We start from the raw sequence: 16,333 nt of genomic DNA, 5'->3' as shown, positions 1-16,333 counted from the left end.
AAAACAAAACAAAAAAATTGCTCCTGATACTTTATTATTAGTGGAAAACAGAAAAATTAAATTTTTGATAGTAATGATAAATTTTTTTGTGAACTTCAATACACTGAAAACCAAAATGGTTTTCCTTAAGTGTGCCAAAATGAGCAAATCTTCAGCTAGATTTCAGTGTTCCTTAGACTTCAGTTGGTGGACTGCATATATTATTGTGAAAGAAAACATTTCATTTCAATAGCTTTCCCACCCTGAGTGCTATGTACTAAATCAGTCCTAAGTTTTACTTCCACTTAGAGAAAAATGAAGATATCAGAGACAGGAGGTAAAGGAAAAGTAAGATTTTTTTGGTTGGTTGTTTCAGAATGTTGAGTTATTTTGGTGAAAAATGGTAAACTGTTAGGCCTGAATTAGAGAGGCAGAGGCATTAATATTTATCTACTTATAATAACATTTTTCAGAGGGAAATGCAAAGGATTATGTACTTTCATTGTTCATTCAAAACCCTGGAGAGGCTCAATTTTTCTACTTTCAAGATCACTAGGGTCAGTCACTTAATCTGATTTTGTATTCTCTGCCAAAAATGTTTTTAAATTTTCTCTTTTGTCCCAGGTCATATAAAAGTGGGTCTGGAGTAAACAACAGAAGAACTGAGCTGTTTTTGAAAGAACATGACCACCTTCGAAAGTAGGTATTGAATGTATGTGCATTATGTGGTTTTCCATGTTTATTAATTCATTTACTTATGTAACCAACATTTTATGATGTTTATTATACTGAGTGCCTTGTCCATGCTAATTCATTTTATTCTCCTAATGACTGTTTTCAATAGAAAAGGAATTGCAACTGTTCCAACCATAATTAGGAAAGATCCTGTGCTGTTGAATATTTCACATCACTTAATTGTTACCTTAATATGATTTTTTTTTTTTTGAGATGGAGTCTCGCTCTGTCACCCAGACTGGAGTGCAGTGACTCAATCTCGGCTCACTGCAGCCACTGCCCCCCAGGTTCAAGCGATTCTCCTGCCTCAGCCTCCCAACTAGCTGGGACTACAGGCGTGTGCCACCATTCCCAGCTAATGTTTTTGTATTTGTAGTAGAGATGGGGTTTCACCATGTAGCCAGTGTGGTCTCCGTCTCCTGACCTCGTGATGCATCCGCCTTGGCCTCCCAAAGTGCTGGGATTACAGGCGTGAGCCACCACCGCACCCGGCCAGTGCATGTGCTAATTCTCTACAGAGAGAGACTGAGACAGGATGAAACTGAATGGAATAAGAGCTCTTTATGAGTTAGATGAGTCGTTGAGACTGAAAAGATGGGCATAGTCATTGCCCTCAATATGATAACACGAGCTTCTAAATACTTTTCTTAAATCAATTTTTTTTGTAATTACAAATACTTGCTAGGTAATAAAATAGCATTAAAATTATTAGTAAAATATGTTTACAAAATAATGTGAAAAACTTTAGTTTTTCAGTGTTTTTGTATTTCATTTGCCAAGTGCTTTGAGGAAGAAGTGGCAAGATTTTTTTGAAATAACTTTAAATAACAAAAGCTATAAATGCCTTTCATAGCGCTCATTTTAGAAAGTATGGATAGTTCAACACCACAAAAAGAAAATTGAAATGACACATTACAACAAATTCTGTAACATTTTTTACTCTTCAGTAGATGGCAAGCTTTTTCCCATGTAATTTGATTTTTTGTTTGTTTTTTTTAAAATAAATGATGCATATATTCCATAATAAAGATAATCCATAAATTATGTAACCATTTCCCTAATGTCGGCCTTTTGGATTATGTTCTGTTTTTACTATTATACATAGTAAAGCCTTTGCATGTATCCGTCATGATTTCCTCATGATAAATTCCTAAATCAGAATTGCAGGATTAAAGAACACACTCATTTGCAAAGTTTTTCTATAATATTGGCAAATTTCCAAGTTGGATGTTTTGCAGTAGGGTCACACTTTTTATGGCTAGAACTATGTTTAAGCTTATGCTTCTTCATAAATACTGTTTTTTAATGTTAATGTAATTTTTTACTTGCTCCGAAAGTGCATATTTTTGCCTGGAAAAAGAGTAAATCAGTTTTTGTAAATGAATGGCAGACTTACACACACACACACACACACACACACACACGCAAAACTCACTTTGTAATGAATTGTTTTTACCAGCTCTCCTTAATACTCTTTTTATCTAAAAATAAATGCTGTTAGGTTTTAGCAATTTATGTTATGGATGACAAATTTCTTTTGCTATATGGTGGATAAAGTAACTTTCATTTTTGGCTTGTCTTGTCTTTCCCTGAGTCTGTCAGTCAGAAGAAAATACTGACTTTGAATTAGTGTCAAGCTTGTAGCTACTTGTGTTTTGCTGGACTGTTGATACATTTTTATAGGGTTTTTAGTTGCTATTTAGATTAATTTCTCTTTCTTTATATAATTTTCTTTTTCAGTACTCCCTGATATTTTTCTTCTTGAAAAAGTATCTAGTTAATTTTGTATAGTTCTTCTCCCCACCCCAAGAATTTCTGCCTTTATAATCTTTTCTGTCTTTTTTCTTTAAGACAGAGTCTCACTCTGTTGCCCAGGCTGGAGTGTCGTGGTATGATCTCAGCGCACTGCGCCCTTTGCCTCCTGGATTCCAGCGGTTCTCCTGCCTCAGCCTCCTAGGTAGCTGGGACTACAGGCACCTGCCACTACACCCAGCTAACTTTTGTATTTTTAGTAGAGATGGGGTTTCACTATGTTGGCCAGGCTGGTCTTGAACTCCTGACTTCACAAGATCCACTCACCTCAGCCTCTGAAAGTGCTGGGATTACAGGCATGTGCCCAGCCTTTTTTTTTTTTTTGACTTGAATGTCTCACTCTGTCACCCATTGTTTCTCTTTGTATTTATTTTATACAAGATGTATGGCTGATTCTGGCCAACATGGTGAAACCCTGTCTCTACTAAAAATACAAAAATTAGCCGGGTATGGTGGTGGGCACCTGTAATCCCAGCTACTTGGGAGGCTGAGGCAGGAGAATTGCTTGAACCGGGAGGCAGAGGTTGCAGTGAGCCAAGATTGTGCTACTGCACTCCAGCCTGTGTGACAGAGTGAGACTCCGGCTCAAAAAAAAAAAAAAAAAAAAAAAGACATGGCTGATTATATTGTTGCTGTCTTTATAGATGGAGAATTAAAGAGTAGAGATAGACAGACTATATTACCTCAAACATTGAAATGCCATGATTTATCCAGAATCATACATTCATTACTTGACCAGGCATATGGTGCTTTTTCTCTAGAAGCATTTTGTCATTTTGAATAAAATATGTCTTCTGTATTTACCTTAATGAAATTGACAACTTTCAGAGGTTTTCAGTGGTGAAGACAAACTTGAATAAGGAGATAACTTACACAAGCAGAAAAAGCCTCATCGCTTCTGGATTCCTTTAATGCCAGTGGTCATCACCAGGTGTAGATCTGTCACCCTTTACCCAGGCTGGGACCGCCACCTTCTCATCTACAGGTGTATCACCTTAGCAATCTTATGCATCTCACTGTCACCCAACACATTTTCTCCTTCCAAGCCTCTGCAGTCTCACGAGTCTGTCTGTATTTTTCTTCTTATAACCTACCTTGCTACCTTAGCCAGCCTGGATCTCACAGGAGATTAACTGAAATACTCCCAACATTGGGCCTTTCCTGTGCCCCTGTCTTCCTGCTGTACCCTGGCAAAATGCCAGCCCAATCCACAGTCTGTTGTTCTACTTCTGTATCTGAGGGCTAAAGAAAAAGCACCTAGTCATACAGATTAACCCTGTTTTAAAGTTACTATTACATATTTTCAGCCTCATCTGAGTACTCGGCCTTGCCTGATGCCTTTTGCTTGCCCAGCCCTGTTAGTTCTCTCATTCTCTTCAAGAACTTTACCAAATCTTCTCCTTCCCTGTCTTGACCTTCCTGTCTCTTCACCTGATACAGAGGTTCTTAGCTCCTACTTCATTGAGATTTTTAAGGTTTGGATCTTTTCTATAAATTGACCTATAGGAGTATCCCTCTTTACCCCTTTCCTATAGTTGTTTGGGGGTGGAATGTTTGTCCTGAGAAGGCCAGTGCATGCATTGGACACTTGTCTCTATCCCCATTTGCTACGTAAGTATTTGACTCTTCAGCCATCCGGTACACTGTCTGTCTTTGGTTTACACCTGCTTTCTCTGTGTCAGCACTCATTTCCGCTTTAGCCCATTGACTTCTTCCCTCACAACACTACTGAACTTGCTGTCAATAGGCACATCAGTGATCTCCTGCATGCCAAGTCTCATGGACATTTTTTTTTCACGTTGTTTGGCTGCTGCTCTGCCTGACTTGATATTATAATCTCCTTTCCTTGAAACCCTAGGCTACTGTGGCACTATACTTTACTGATTCTCCACTTACCTTTCTTACTTGTCTTTTGTTTTTTTTCCTGAGTTCCTCCAGATGTGGCCTAGGAATCCTTTTAAACACAGTGCTCCAGGCAGAAATTAGTTGGAGTTAGTTCACAAGATGCAATTTATTTGCCATCCACCCTTGCATTTCAGCTCCATTATTTGTCCTTGACATGCCTGTCTATAAAAACACTTTCTCCTTCCCAGAGATGGCAGCTAACAATACCTAGCAAAGAGAAATGGGAATTTCATTCACAATGTCATAGGGAAAGCAATTGGTAAGATTATTTTACTGCCAAGGATAATAAGATTAATTAGAGAGTTGAAGAAAGAGGCTTGAATTCTGAAATTGTATAGAACCATCTAAAAGGTAAAGCTGAGGAGTTTTATCCATACTTACAGGCTGTGACTGTTTTCATAGAAGTACTCTCTGATTTATGGGCATGTCATTGATTATAACTAGAATTGGAGAATGTGCACATTAAACACATCAGCTTAAACATCCTTGACATTTTAAAAATACCTTTGGCAGAGTTTTGGAGTAGTCATGATATTTAAAATATTATCCTAATTTGTTGGTTTCCTAGAGTATAATTTCATTTAATCACATGTATGATAAGAACATACAGACTTCTTGCTGAGGGCATTGGCTCATGCCTATAATGCCTGTAATCTCCGCTACTCAGGAGGCTGAGTTGGGAGGATTGCTTGAGGCCAAGACTTTGAGACTGGCCTGGCCTTGCTATGTTTAGCAAGACTCTCTCTAAAATATAATAATAAAAATACTAAGTATATTTCTTGGTTTCTAGGGTTAATTTTTTTTCGTCTTTCTCTCATTAATTTACCACTTTTATCTGACTAAGATACCTAAAGTTTCTTTATTCCTTGGATTTGTAATATAGTGAAATGATTAGGGCAGGGTTTTGAAACCAGAGAGACGGGTTCAAATCCTGGTGTGGACTCTATCTTTTTGGGGTAAGGACCTTTAAATTCTCTGACTTTCCAGTGTCTTTTAAATGGGTAAAATAACCCTTACTTTATGGAATGTTGCAAAGATGAGAGAGGATGTATGTAAAATGTTTACCTATTACAGTTCTTGATATGTAGTAGACTAATTCTAAAATTACATTGAGCCATTTTGCCCATAGTAGTGTTAGAATAGAAAAGTATACTCATACATTAGAATTGTGCACCTAGAGCTAAGTGATTCCAGCCCTGTGGAACCTGTCAATGCCAGAATCGCCTGTAGGACTAAGATGAATGTCACCTGACCCTGATTGTCTATTAAAACTCAATGTATGGCCAGATGCAGTGGCTCACGCCTGTAATTCCTGCGCTTTAGGAGGCTGAGGCGGGCAGATCACTTGAAGTCAGGAGTTCAAGACCACCTGGCCAACATGGTGAAACCCCATCTCTATCAAAAATACAAAAATGAGCCAGGTGTGGTGGCAGGCGCCTATAATCCCAGCTACTCAGGAGGCTGAGGTGGGAGAATTGCTTGAACCTGGGAGGCAGAAGTTGCAGTGAGCTGAGATCGTGTTACTCCATGCCAGATGGAGCAATACTCCGTCTCCAAAAAAAAAAAAAAAAATCAATTTATTTTTAAATTACTCTTATTAGTCATTAGTCTTATTATATATCAGTATAATGAACATTTTATTTATTCAAATCCTTTTTTTTTAGATGGAGATAATAAAATTTCAGTTGCATTCCACCTGTTTCTTCATGTGCGTATCCAGATGCACATGTAGTTTGTCGGTGGCAGTTTTGGTTGTTTTAATGAGCATTTGTTGAGCATCTATGATGTGGAAAGTATTGTGCCGGGTGCTGGAGATAGAGAAGTTGAGTAAAGCATAGTGGCATCATCCCTGTCCTCAGTGAGCTCAGCCAGGTGGGGTGGGGAGCAGAAAAGAAATGTGAATCGGTAGTTCCAGTGCAAAGTAAAGCGCTTTATTACGATATGCAAAGGTTTGTGCGTACTCTAGAGGAGCACATGATAGGGAGTCATTAACTCTCCTGAAGCTTCTGAAAAGGCTTTAGAGAAGTCAAACATTTGATTTGGTTCTTGAGGAATGAGTAGATGTTCTCCAAGTAGAGATAGAAAAAGATTGAAAAGTTGAAACTCAGACTTCATGACCGGGCCTTCCTGTTTTCTCTTCTTAAATCCGTATCATTCCTCATACATTATTAACTGGATCTATTTTGAAACGTCATGCATTTACTCACAGTCCGAACCGTCTCCCAGGTTATAGGCCTCACTCATGCACCTGAAGAGGACACACTGGGCAAAAGAAAGTGAGCAGTGGGGGGGGGCTCTGAGGGTCACCGCGGTCAGCCGAGGCTGCCATTCTTTTTCCTCATAAATCAGATTTACTGAGGTAGAATTTCCTTACAGTAAAAATGTATCCATTTTAAGTTTACAGTTTGGTACGTTTTAACAAATGTATAGACTCTTTTAACTGCCACCACAGTCAAGACAGAGAACATTTCTATCACCCCAAAAAAGTTCCTTATGCCCCTTTGTAGTCAGTCCCCATCCCCCAGTCCTGGGCAGCTGCTTACTGGCTTTCTATCACTATAGATTAGTTTTACCTTTTCCAGAATTTTATACAAATGAATTCAAACAGTCTGCACTTTTTTCACGTAGCATAGTGTTTCTAAGACTCAGTCTTTTTCTTAAATGTCAGTAATTGATTTCTTTCAATAGCGGAATAACTTCCATTGTATGATATACCACAATTTCTTTATCCATTCAACCATTGTTGCACATGTGGGTTATTTTCAGTTTTTGGCTATTACAAACAAAATTATTATGAACATTCATAAACAAAACTTTGTGTGGTCACATGGTCTCATTCCTCTTTTTTTTTTTTTTTTTTTTTGAGACGGAGTCTCACTCTGTTGCCCAGGCTGGAGTGCGGTGGTGCAATCTTGGCTCACTGCAACCTCCACCTCCTGGGTTCACGCCATTCTCCTGCCTCAGCCTCCCAAGTAGCTGGGACTACAGGCGCCCACCACCACGCCCAGCTAATTTTTTGTATTTTTAGTAGAGATGGGATTTCACTGTGTTAGCCAGGATGGTCTTGATCTCCTGACCTTGTGATCCGCCTGCTTCAGCCTCCCAAAGTGCTGGGATTACAAGGCATGAGCCACTGTGCCCAGCCGTTCTCATTCCTCTTGAGTAAATACTAGGAGTTGTATTGTTGAGTTGTGTGGTAAGTGTGTGTTCCAATTTATAAGAAAGTGTTAAACTTTTCCAAAGTGGTTATACCATTTTTGCATTCCTGTCAGTCGTATGTGAGAGTTCAAATTGCTTTAAGTCCTTGCCAACACGCCTTTCTATTGTAGCCATTTTAGTAGAAGTGTAAGGGTTTTTATTGTGGTTTTGATTTGTATTTCTCTAAGGAATGGTGATGTTAAGCCTTCTTCAGGTGCTTATTAGCCATTCACGTATCTTCTTTTTTATTATTCACAACTCACAGGTTATTGTGACATTGGTATATCTTCTTTAGTAAGGGGGTCTGTTCAAGTCTTTTTGCCTTTTGTTGTGGGCCTTTTTCTATTGTGTTATAAGGGTTCTTTGTGTACTCTGGACGTAAGTCCTTTGTCAGATAAAGGTTTTGCAAGTATTTTCTCTGAGCCTGTGACTTCCTTTTCATCTGGTGACTTTCAAAAGAGCCGAGGTTTTTAATTTTGATGAAGTCTGATTGATCGGTTTTTTCTTTCTGATTCATGTATTTTGGGCCTATTTAAGAAATCTTGGCTGTCCTAAGGTTACAAATTTTTTTCTTTTGTTTTCTTTCAGGAGTTTTACTTTTAGCTTTTTTGTTTGTTTGTTTTTAAACCTGCAGCCAGCATCATACAGTTTTAGCTTTAACATTAGGTTTATAATCCACTTTGGCTTCACTTTTGTGTATGGTGTAAGTTAAGGGTCAGGATTCATTTTTTTTTTTTAAACACATGTATATTCCATTGTTTCAGTACCATTTGTTGAAAAGACTCTCTTTTCCTCTGTTTAATCTGTTCAAAGATGTTGACATGTTTGTAGAGAAGTAATTGGACATTTGCTAGTTTATTTCTGAACTTTGTTCTGTTCCATTGACCTATAGATCCATCCTTAGGCTAGTTGTACTCTGATTACTGTAGCTTTATAATAAGTTTTGAAATGAGGTAGTATGTAAGTCTTCTAACTTTATTATGTATCTTCAAAGTTATTTTGACTCCTCTGGGTCATTTGCACCTCCATATAAATTTTAGTATCAGATTGTTTAAAAGCCTGCTGAAATTTCAAATAAGATTATATTGAATCTAGAGATCCATTTGGAGAGAATTGCCATCTTAACCATAAATCTTCCAATCCAGGAACAAGGTCTTGTATAAAAATATACAAAGAACTCTTAAAATTCAACAATTTTAAAGTGGAAAAAAGATCTGAACAGCCATCTTAACCAAAGAAGATATACAGAGAATAAATTAAGCATATGAAAAGATACTTAATATAATTAAGTATCATTAGGGTACTGCAAAGTAAAACAACAGTAAGATACCACTGCACAACTGTTAGAATGGCTAAAATCCAAAACACTGACAACATTGAAAGGAACACTGAAGGAAGTGGAGTAACAGGAACTCTCACTCATTGCTGGTGTGAATGCAAAATGGTACAGCGACATTGGAAGACAGTTTCGCATTTTTGTTTTCTTTTTCTTTCTTTTTTTTTTTTTTTCGAGACACAGTCTCGCTGTGTCGCCCAGGCTGGAGTGCACTGGCACAATTTCAGCTCACTGCATCCTCCGCCTCCCAGGTTTAAGCAGTTCTCTGCCTCAGCCTCCCAAATAGCTGGGATTACAGGCGCATGCCACTACACCTGGCTAATTTTTGTATTTTTAGTAGAGACAGGGTTTCACCGTCTTGGCCAGTCTGGTCTTGAACTCCTGACCTTGTAATCCACCCACCTCGGCCTCTCAAAGTTCTGGGATTATAGGCATGAGCCACCATGCCCAGCCTGGCAGTTTTCTTAAAAAGCTAAATATGGTTTTACCATACATTCTAGCAGTCATGCTCCTAGTGATTTACCTAAATGAGTTGAAAACTTAACATTTACACAAAAACCTGTACATGAATGTTTTATATTAGCTTTATTCATAATTGCCAAAAGTTGGAAGCAGTCAAGATGTTCTTGAATAAGTGAATGGATAAACAAATGGTGGTCCATGCAAGCAGTGGAGTATTATTCAGTCATACAAAGAAATAAGCCTTTAAGCCTGGAAAAGACATGGGGGAACTTTAAATGCATAAAAACAGCCAGTCTGTGAAGGCTACATACTGTATAATTTTAACTATATGACATTTTGGACAAAGCAAAACTATAGAGACAGTAAAAAGATCAGCAATTCTCAGGGGTTGAGGATGGGAAATGGAGGAAAAATGAATAGGTGAAGCACAGGATACTTAGGGCAGTAAAACTCTTCTGTATGATACTGCAAGGATGGCACCATGACAAAACCCCCACCACCATGCAATGCAAAGAGTCAACTCTAAAGCATGGTGTTTAGTTAGTAATGTATCAGTACTGGGTGATCAGTTGTAACACATGTGCCACACTAAAGCAAGAGGTAATCACAGGTGGAGGAGAATGGGTGTATAGTGTGTACTTTCTACTGAATATTTCTATATGTCTAAAATTGTTCTAGCAATAATTCTATTCATTTTTTAAAAAAGAGAAAGTGATTTTCTAGGATCTCACTGCTAATGACTCAGCTTTTATTTTTTTATTTTCTCCTTGAACTGAGCAGGAATCTGTCAGGTGCTTCACTTTCTGTCTCCCGGTAACTTGCTGTGATTATGAAAATGTTTGTGCTAAACAACCCACGAACAAAGCAAATAAAGATACTCCTTCATCTACCCAGACTGAAAGGAATTATGCCACCATATCAGTGTTAATGGAGGAGAGGTTACAGCTGGTTTCCACTTTCATCTTTGTTTTCCTGTATTTTCCAAATGTTCTCTGTAAAATAAAAAGCTCTTTGCACTAAAACAGTATATGTGCATACTACTGCAGCTTAATTGTGTTCAGTTAACATAATTGAAGAGATTAAATAAGAAATGTAGAAATAAGTAAGACATAGATCTTAAGGATCTCTCTGGTTAACTCTAAGTGAAAGACTCTCACCACAATGCTTGATGTAAATGGTCTGATTGGTTAGTGACAACTTCGTCAATTATTGCAGCTTGCAAAGGGATTGATTTTTAAATTTTTATTTATTATTCATTATTATTTATTATGTACTTGCTTATTTGCTTTCTCATTTAGTTGCTTACTTATTTGCTTATTACTTTCCTACCATTTTAAAAGAGGAAGATACTATCTAAGTGATTTTGCCAAGTTCTTACATTTTGTTGGTTTAAATTGCTTTTAAGATACATGCTTGAAATCACATGTTTGCTCTTGAAATGTGTGCCTTTTGTAGTGTGTGTGTTGGGGGAAATAAGTTATTTTTTAAAAAGATAATTATTTAAATATGGCTTTAGTGATTCCTCAGCACGATAACTGGTGATGAAATGTAGCTTATTGTTTTCAGCTAGTTTAAATTGGTCTTGAGACAAATGGAAGTTTGTTTCTTAATTACAGGCCCTAGATGACTTTATAGAACATCTCTGTGCTATTATCAAGTACTTGCTTAAGAAGGATAATTCCATTTGATTATATATTTTATAACCCAAAGGAAAATAAGTTTAAATTTAATTTTAACCAGATGATGCCATCTGCATGGAGTCACTCTGTTGTTGTGTCCACACTGTCCAGGATGTGTTTAGGAATCACTGGCTTTTCTCTGTTGATGCCACCATATAAGCTAAGGATGACAGTGGGTAGGGAATCTGTGTGGAATTCCTGTATGATTCACTGTAACCGTGGTGTGCTAAATGCATGGTTAAGCTAGTGTCAGCATCGTCTTCCTGTAAGTTAAAGATCCCTTCTGTGAGCATTTCTCCTGCGTACTCATGTATATTTTGAAATATGCTTTACGGGATATTTTAGGACTTAATAAAAGAAAGATGACTGATGTGTAAGGGGACTTAAAGGGAAGAAAAACCCCTTCTTCTATAGGGTAGCATATTTGGGATTATAATTTTCGTTTTCTTTAGGTTAGTTTCATTTAACTTTTTTTTTTTTTTTTGAGTCGGGGTCGTGCTCTGTCGCCCATGCTGGAGTGCAATGGCATGATCTCGGCTCACTGCAACTTCCGCCTCCCAGGTTCAAGGAATTCTCCTGCCGTGGCCTCCTGAATAGCTGGGATTACAGGCGCCCGCCACCACGCCTGGCTAATTTTTGTATTTTTAGTAGGGACGAGGTTTCACCATGTTGGCCAGGCTGGTCTCGAACTCCTGACCTCAGGTGATCCACCTGCCTCAACCTCCCAAAGTGCTGGGATTACAGGCGTGAGCCACCGCACCTGGCCAGTTGGTTTCATTTTCAAGTGAATCCAGCAAACACTCTTTTCTTTGACTTGTAGTTCCAGTATTGCTATAAAATTACTGTAATTTGAGGATAGTTGTCAATCTCAAATATATAAAATGCCCAATTTCAGTGACCATTTATCCTTTTAAGAAAACCTATGAAAATCCAATTTTGTGCAAAAAGTGGGAAATAAGTGGGGGCGTAAATATTTGCTTCATGAGACTTTATTTGATTCATGTAAATAGAAAATGGTTTCATTACATGTAAAATGTGATTTAAATTGGTCAAAATGTCATTTTCGGAAAGTATACCTGAGACATATGTACTCATTACGTAATGAGTACTAAAATTGGGTCTCATTACATAGAACAAGGATTCTATCTGTGTGCCACAAACAACTTCAAAGAATTTTCTTTATATGTAATGACACAGAAAGTTGTTCCTTAGCGTCCATTTCAACTCCAGTTCCTCAGGAACATTGAATACAAATTATAATGAGTTTATTTTCCAACTAAAGTATAATAGTTAGGCTAGTGTATTAGCTAGTTTAGTTCTGACCTTTATGGTTGAGAACAGATACAAGAGAATTACAGAAAGCAGATAGTGGAAATGATAAAGTGTACCTGGCTGGCTTTCTGACGATTTATGTGAAATGCTTGGCTTTGTAATTTTATATTTCTTTCTAGGCTGATACATTGAGTTTATTTAGTTAGAAATGTATTTCCACAGACTGATTATCTGTTTTTTTAAATGCTGCTTCACAGTTGTATACTACTTAAGGTATGTAGCTTCGTAGCCAATCTAAATTGGAATTGGGTTTTTGTTATTGTCATTTGGTACATTGGTCACTTTATAAATGTTTAACTTTTTGTTTTGAGTTAATTATAGATTTGCATGCAGTTTTAAGAAATAATACAGAGAGGCCAGGTGTGGTGGCTTATGCCTGTGATTCCAGTTACTTGGGAGGCTGAGGCAGGAGGACTGTTGAAGCCCAGAGTTCAAAGATGTAGTGAGCTGTGATGGTGCCATTGCACTCCAGCCTGGGTGACAGTGAGACCCCATCTCTACAAAGAAAAAATAATAATAATAATACAAAGAAATCTCATGTATGGGCCTACCAAATTTTGGGTTTTGCTCTATTGCACTTTGCAGATATTATTTTTTACAAACTGAAGGTTGGTGGCAGCCTGTGTCGAGCAAGTCTTGCGGTGCCGTTTTTCTAACAGCATATGCTCACTTCGTGTCCCTGTGTTACATTTCGGTAACAGTATTTTAGATGTTTTCATTATTATCATATCTGTTATAGCGATCAGTGATCTTTGATGTTACTCTTGTAATTGCTTACAACCTCACTGATAGAAGAGGGTGAACTTGATAAATGTTGTGTATGTGTGGGGTTTTTTTTGTTTTGTTTTGAGATAGGGTCTTTCTTAGTTGCTCCCAGGCTGGAGTGCAGTGGCATGATCTCAGCCCACTGCAACCTCCACCTTGTGTGCTCAAGCGATCCTTCCTCCTCAGCCTCTTGAGTAGATGGGACTACAGGTGCACACCACTGTACTGAGATAATCTTAAAATTGTTTGTATAGACTAGGTCTCACTATATTGGCCAAGCTAGTCTCAAACGCCTGGGGACTCAAGTAATCCTCCCACCTCGGCCTCCCAAAGTGCTGGGATTACAGGCGTGAGCCACCATGCCTGGCCAGTTGTGTGTGTTCTGACTGTGTCATCCACCATCCATTCCCAACTCACTCCTTCTCCTCAGGCCCCTCTCTATTACCTGACACAGAACAGTATTGAAATTAGGCTAATTAATAACTTTGCAGTGGCTTGTAAATATTCAAGTGAAAGGAAGAGTTGCACAACTCTTTCAATCAAAAGGCAGAAACCATTACCTTTAGTGAAGAAAGCATACCAAAAGCCAGTCTAAGCTGAAACCTAGGCCTCTTGTGCCCGTTAGCCAAGTTGTGAAAGCAAAGGAAAAGTTCTTGAAGGAGATTAAAAGCACCACTCCAGTGAATACGTAAATGATAAGAAAGCAAAACAGCCCTATTGCTGATATGGAGAAAGTTTTAATGGTCTGGTTAGAAGATCGAACCACCCACAACATTCCCTTAGCCTAAGCCTAATCCAGAGCAAGGCTCTCTTCAGCTTTATGAAGGTTGAGAGAGGTGAGGAACTTGCTGAAGAAAGGTTTGAAGTTAACAGACGTTTAACAAAACATTAACAAAAGTTTGAAGTTCATGGGGTTTAAGGAAAGAAGCCATCTCTATAATATAGAAGTGCAAAGTTGAAGCAGGAAGTGCTGATGTAGAAGCCACAGCAAGTTACCCAGAAGGTCTAGCTAAGATCATTGATAAAGGTGGCTCCACTAAGCAACAGATGTTTAGTGTAGAATAAACAGCCTTTTGTTGGAAGAAGGTGCCGTTTAGGACTTTCCTCCTAGAGACGAGAAGTCAGTGCCTGGCTTCAAAGCTTCAAAGGACAGCTGACTGTCTTCTTCGGTGCTAATACAGCTGGTGACTTTAAATTGAAGCCATTGTGTATTTACCATTCCAGAAATTCTAGAGCCCTTAACAATTATGCTCAATCTACCCTGCCTGTGCTCTCTAAATTGAATAACAAAGCCTGGAAGACAGCACATCTGTTTACCGCATGGTTTGCTGAATATTTTAAGCCGACTTTGGAGACCTACTGCTCAGAAAAAAAAGAATTATTTCAAAATATGACTGCTCTTTGACAATGCACCTCTGATGGAGATGTACAAGGAGAGGAATGCTGTTTTCATGCCAGCTGACACAGCATTCATTCTGAAGCCTGTGGTTCAAGGAGTGATTTTGACTTTTAAGTCTTATTATTTAAGAAATACATTTTGTAAGGCTAAAGCTGCCATAGATAGTTCTTCTTCTTTTTTTTTTTTTTTTTTTTTGAGACGGAGTCTCGCTGTCGCCCAGGTTGGAGTGCAGTGGCACAATCTCGGCTCACTGCAGGCTCCACCCCACAGGCTTTCACGCCATTCTCCTGCCTCAGCCTCCCGAGTAGCTGGGACTACAGGCGCCCGCCACCTCGCCCAGCTAATTTTTTGTATTATTAGTAGAGACGGAGTTTTGCCGTGTTAGCCAGGATGGTCTCGATCTCCTGACCTTGTGATCTGCCTGCCTCGGCCTCCCAAAGTGCTGGGATTACAGGAGTGAGCCACCGTGCCCGGCCTGATAGTTACTCTTCTGATGGATCTGTGCAAAGTAAATTGAAAGCCTTCTGGAAAGGAGTCGCCATCCTAGATGCCATTAAGAACATTCATGAGGAGGTCAAAATATCAACATTAACAGGAATTTGGAAGAAATTGATTTCAATCATCATGAATGACTTTGAGGGGTTAAAGTCTTCAGTGGAGAAAATAACTGCAGATGTGGCAGAACTAGAAAGAGAACTAGAATTAGAAGTGGAGCCTGAGCTGGGTGCAGTGGCTCATGCCTGTAATCCTGTAATCCCAGCGCTTTGGAAGGCCAAGGGGAGCAGATCACCTGAGGTCAGGAGTTTGAGACCAGCCCGGCCAACATAGTGAAACCCCAACTCTACTAAAAATACAAAAATTAGCTGGGCGTGGTGGTGCGCACTTGTAATCCCCGCTACTCAGGAGGTTGAGGCAGGAGAATCACTTGAACCCAGGACGCGAAGGCTGCAGTAAGCCAAGATTATGCCATTGCACTCCAGCCAGGGTGACAGAGCAAGAGTCTGTCTCAAAAAAAAAAAAAGGTTAGAAAGCAGAGCCTGAAGATGTGACCGAATTGTGCAGCAATCTTATGATAAAACGTGAACAGATGAGGAGTTGATTTTAACAGATAAGCAAAAGAAATGGTTTCTTGAGATGGATTCTACTGGTAAAGACACTGTAAACGTTGTTGAAATGACAACAAAGGATTCAGAAGAGTGTATAAACTTAGTTGATAAAGCAGCAGAGGGGTCTGAGAGGATTGACTCCAATTTTGAAAGAAGCTCTACTGGGGGCTAAATGCTACCAAACAGCATCATATGGTACAGAGAAATCTCTCAAGGCCCCAGTTTTTCCTAAGTGAAGAGAATTTTAGAATCAATCTCATGGATTTGTTGGGAGGATGAAGTTATGTTTTAACTTACTTGTTTAGTAAGACATTTAGGATAGGTCGTGGCTCACAGTAAGCTCTCTGTGAGTATTAGCTATCATTATTCTTAACAAAATTAGTAAATTAATAGATTGTTTGCTCTTTTTTACTTTATTTAGTAGTTTATTTCATTTATCTTCATTAAGGCTGTTGGCACAAAACTAGTTTGTTGATTTGGGCAATATAATTCTTTATGTTCATATTATACTTCCTAGATTTTGGAATATCTTATGTTTATGCTCTTTAATGTGCTAAGTGGCCCTGATGAAGACAGTCAGCCAAACCATTATATTGAAGAAGGAGGTATTAACCCAAGTTAACCC

At 38.6% G+C, this 16,333-nt stretch overlaps 1 protein-coding gene across 5 annotated transcripts in view; it reads left to right on the top strand.

Moving 5' to 3' along the window:
- Positions 1-16,333, top strand: part of GOSR1 (golgi SNAP receptor complex member 1) — a 46,910-nt gene that overhangs the window by 14,512 nt on the left and 16,065 nt on the right. For all 5 annotated transcript variants that reach the window (XM_055256318.2, XM_063628735.1, XM_055256319.2 and 2 more), the window contains exon 6: positions 604-678. In XM_055256318.2, coding sequence (XP_055112293.1) covers positions 604-678 — 75 coding nt within the window. The remainder of the gene's footprint in view (positions 1-603; positions 679-16,333) is intronic.

This window comes from Symphalangus syndactylus, chromosome 20 (assembly GCF_028878055.3).
Source record: "Symphalangus syndactylus isolate Jambi chromosome 20, NHGRI_mSymSyn1-v2.1_pri, whole genome shotgun sequence".
In the NCBI taxonomy this organism is placed as follows: domain Eukaryota; kingdom Metazoa; phylum Chordata; class Mammalia; order Primates; family Hylobatidae; genus Symphalangus; species Symphalangus syndactylus.
Note: the sequence above shows the minus strand (reverse complement) of the source record. Positions and strands in the feature narration are given on the sequence as shown.